General features: G+C 35.9%; 1 protein-coding gene across 1 annotated transcript; it reads right to left on the bottom strand.

The window, feature by feature from the left end:
• Window positions 1–301: 301 nt before the first annotated feature.
• LOC308414553 (ATP synthase subunit ATP5MPL, mitochondrial) lies at window positions 302–715 on the bottom strand. The gene has a single exon (XM_080909783.1). It carries the CDS (start codon window positions 643–645, stop codon window positions 463–465), a length of 183 nt encoding a protein of 60 aa, XP_080765909.1. The 5' UTR covers window positions 646–715; the 3' UTR covers window positions 302–462.
• Window positions 716–4611: the final 3896 nt, after the last annotated feature.

Below are 4611 nucleotides of genomic sequence, written 5' to 3'. Positions count from 1 at the left end.
TTCTCGACTTTCCTTTGTACCTGGCCTGTGTTCCTGGTTCTCCGCTGTTCCTGGTTCTCCGCTGTTCCTGGTTCTCCGCTGTTCCTGGTGGTGGATGGTCCAAGAGCCTGTTGTGTACCCAAAAGCCTCCGGCTGGGAACAGAGGGCCCGATGCCAGTTTCCTGGGTCCCTGGATCAAGCCAGGCAGTTGCGAACTTTTCGAGTGCTCTGCTGAAATCTCTCTGCCCCCGGCTTGTTGGAACCCATTCTCGCACAGTTCTCACCAGGCCTGTGTCTCTGGGTCTCAGCTCTTCCTGGTAGATTTGTATTTTTTTTTTTTTTTTTGCTTCTCAGACACATTTATTAATGCCACATTGTAAATGGTACTTAGGTAACTGTACAGTGATGTTCCATGTCCCCATCTACACAGCTTGCTTAAGTTTAGCCGATGAGGTATTCATCTTGAGTGGACTCAGGGAGCAGTCAGTGATGGCCATGGGCAGGTGCAGGGCTGGAGCCTTTCAAAGCTTTACTTCTTTTATCAGCACTCCTGATTTTATAAACGATGAGGCTCATTAACCCCACTCCTACCCAAATTTCCTGGTAAACCTGGGTATAGTAGGGCTTCATGGGGACCCAGACTTTCTTAATAAAGGTTTGCAGCATCTCGGCAGAACCAAGGCCACTGGCAACACCAGATTCAGCAACAGAATGAGAAAGGTCACAGAGCGCGCAGGCGCCGAGATTTGTATATTTTTATTCATTCTCCTGGCTCTCTGGGTTTCTCTCCTATCTCCTCCTATACCTCACCCTCCCCATTTCCCTCCCTCCCCTCCTGTCCCTCCCAGGTTCCACCATATCTCTTATACCAGTGGTTATTTTGTTTCTCCTTCTAAGTGGGATTGGAACATCGTCATTGGGGCCCTTGTTTTTGTTTAACATCTTAGGTCCTGTGTGGTTTATCAGGGATATTATATACTTTTTGCCTAATATTTACTTATCAGTGAGTACATATCATGCATGTCCTTTTTGGTCTGGGTTAGTTCACTCAGGATATTTTCTATTTCCATCCATTTTTAATAACTGAATAATATTCCACGTGTAATGAACTATATCTTCTGTTGAGGGAACATCTGTTTGTTACCAGCTTTTGGCAATTACCAATAAATCTGTGAAGAACATGGTAGAACACAAATCCTTGTGGTATGGTGGGTCATCTATTGGGTATATGCCTCAAAATTGTATAGCTGTGTCTGCAAGTAGAAATTTTTGCAATTTTCTGAGGAACAACCAGACTGATTTACAGAGTGGTTGTACCAGCTTGCAATCCCACTAGCAATGGAGGAGTGTTCCTCTTTATCCACATCCTCACCAGCATCAGCTGTTAGCTGAGGTTTTTATCTTAACAATTCTGATTGGTGTAAGGTAGAATCTCAGCATTGTTTTTATTTGCATTTCCCTGATGACTAAGGTTGTTAAAAATGTATTCACATACACATGTATAGTCATGTATATGTGTGTGTACATGCACATGTGTGCGAGTACATGTATGTGTGCCTGGGAATTTCTGATATTACCTCTCTATTGGATGTAGGGTTAGTGAAGATCTTTTCTCAGTATGTTATATAGTTTGCTGTTTTGTCCTATTGACAGTATTCTTTAATTTACAGAATCTATCAGTTTTAAGGTCCCATTTATCAATTGTTAATCTTAAAATTTCTACTTTTAAATGTTATGATTTGGTGACATATGGCTCCTCCTGCCTTCTTTAGTGGACATAAGTAAATTATGATAATTATTAAAAGCAGCAAAATATGTTAAAACAACTTATTGTCTGTTTTAAAGGAATTTGATAGTTCCTGATGCTTTCCCTTATGATGGAAAGTAAAGAGAGCAAGTTATAAAAGGCAATACAATTGATGCTCCACACTCACATTTCATGAAGCATTATTCATAGTACATGAAGAAAATTTATTTGCAAAAAATTAAAATTGATAATTCCCTGCAAGTGATCATTAAGATTATGAGTTTTGTAAGGGGCTACAGATTAATTATTAATACTAAGAATTCTTTAAAGTGTTGATGCTGAATATGGTGACATCATTCCATCTTTTTGGAAGTAAAAAAGCTGAGTTCAGTGTAAATGATGAATGCTTTTATGACTTATAATATTAAAAAGTTGTTTGTGTCATGCAAAACAAAATTTGTGCCAAAACTTGATGAAGGAAACTTGCTTACTATTCAGCATTTTTTTAGTCGATTAAACCACTCATTTAAATGAGTTAAATATGGAGCTTTTATGGGAAAACATTTTATCGGTACAGTGTTTCAAATCATAACAGTGTTGCTAATGAAAGTGAAACTAAGGCAAGGTCAAATTAAGGCAAGCAATTTTATGCATTTTGACAAAGTGATTAAATATGGTCTTGTGAATAGTGAAAAAAATTTCTTGCTTTTAATATTGATTTAATAATTTGAAAACATATTTCAAAAGTTTTCAGGAAAATTATCAATATTTTGACATGTTTAAGACTTCATATTTCCTTGACATCGATATTTCACTTGAAAATTTCTAACTTCAATTCAACTTTTTAAGTCTTATCTTCAAGGACATAAATATTTGTTACTTCATAATCATGTGTTATTGATGCTATCACTGTTTCAAGTACAAATATTTTGAGCAAATACTGTAAGGAACAAAGTATTTTCACAGTGAAGTTAGAAGATACCTGGTGAGTACCAATGAGAACTCAGTGCAAATCACAATGATATTCAATAATACAAGTGTTAATTTAAGAATCTCTCTAATAGTGACAGATAGCTCATTGGTTTCTTTTTACTTTTGTAATAAAAACATCAAATTTAAATAATGTTTTGTTATTTATATGTACTATTTTTTCTTATTAGCATTCACAAATTTGGTACCTTTTACTGCTTCAAACAAATAGATTTGTTTTTTTTATTTTTTTATTTTTTAAAACAACTTTATTTTACAAAACAAAGATAAATGTACATATTTTAAACATTTTTTGCTTAAAATTATACATTTTTTGTCAGTACTTTTTTTCAGATTTTAACATAATTTTTATATAAAACTATATGAATATATTTTTTAGTCAGTACTTGATTTTTTTCAAGGTTTGGTTGTATGCCTTGAAAACTTAATAGTTACAATGAGCTAAAGTACATGCAAAACAAAATGTAACATGAAAATAGTTGAAGTTTTCTTGTTTTGTAAATTTTTTTCGTTTTGTATTGTTTTCTTTATTTCTTGGACTTCATATAGTCTGTGAGTTGTTTCTGGGGGAGTGCAAGCCTCTGGGGTTAGCATCCCACTATCAGTGACTGCATATTATGTCTGTTCTTTTGTGACTGGGTTATCTCACTCAGAATGATATTCTCTAGATGCAGCCATTTTCTTAAGAATTTGGTTAAGTCATTGTTTCTGGTGGCTAAGTAGTATTCCATTGTGGAAATGTACCACAATTTTTGTATCCATTCATCTTCTGAAGGACATCTGAGTTCCTTCCAGCTTCTGGCTATTATAAATAGAGCCGCTATGAACATTGTGGTGCATATATCTTTGTTGTGTATTGAAGTGTTTCTGGGGTATATGCCCAGAAGTGGAATAGCTGGGTCTACAGGTAGTACTATATCCAATTTTCTGAGGTAACGCCAGACAGATTTCCAGAGTGATTGTATTAGCTTGCAACCCCACCAACAGTGGAGAAGTGTTCCTCTTTCTCTGCAGCCTCGCCAGCATCTGCTGTCATCTGAGTTTTGGATCTTGGCCAATCTGACTGGTGTGAGGTGGAATCTCAGGGTTGTTTTGATTTGCATTTCCCTGATGGCTAAGGATGTGGAGCACATCCTCAGATGTTTCTCGGCCATTCGGTGTTCCTCAACGGAAAACGATTTGTTTAGCTCTGTACCCCATTTTTTTTTATTTAAACGACTTTATTTTGCAAAACAAAGATAAATGTAAAGATTTTAAACATTTTTTGCTTAAAATTATACATTTTTGTCAATACTGTTTTTTCAGACATTAAAATAAATTTTACATAAAACCCTGTGAATATGTTTTTTAGTCAGTACTTGATTTTTTTCAAGGGCTTGACAGTATGCATTGAAAACGTACTAGTTGCAATAAGCGTAAAGTACATGGAAAACAAAACGCAACATGGGAATAGTCAAAGTCTTCTTGTTTTGTGAATATATGTATATTTTTTCTTTTCTTTATTTCTTGGACTTCATACAGTCTGTGAGTTGTTTCTGGGGGAGTGCAAGCCTCTGGGGTTAGCATCCCACTATCAGTGACTGCATATTATGTCTGTTCTTTTGTGACTGGGTTATCTCACTCAGGATGATCTTCTCTAGATGCAGCCATTTTCTTAAGAATTTGGTTAAGTCATTGTTTCTGGTGGCTGAGTAGTATTCCATTGTGTATATGTACCACAATTTTTGTATCCATTCATCTTCTGAAGGACATCTGGGTTCCTTCCAGCTTCTGGCTATTATAAATAGAGCCGCTATGAACATTGTGGTGCATATATCTTTGTTGTGTATTAAAGTGTCTCTTGGGTATATGCCCAGAAGTGGAATAGCTGGGTCTTCAGGTAGTACTATATCCAA

The sequence above is a fragment of the Micromys minutus genome (assembly GCF_963924665.1).
Source record: "Micromys minutus genome assembly, chromosome: X".
Classification (NCBI taxonomy): domain Eukaryota; kingdom Metazoa; phylum Chordata; class Mammalia; order Rodentia; family Muridae; genus Micromys; species Micromys minutus.
Note: the sequence above shows the minus strand (reverse complement) of the source record. Positions and strands in the feature narration are given on the sequence as shown.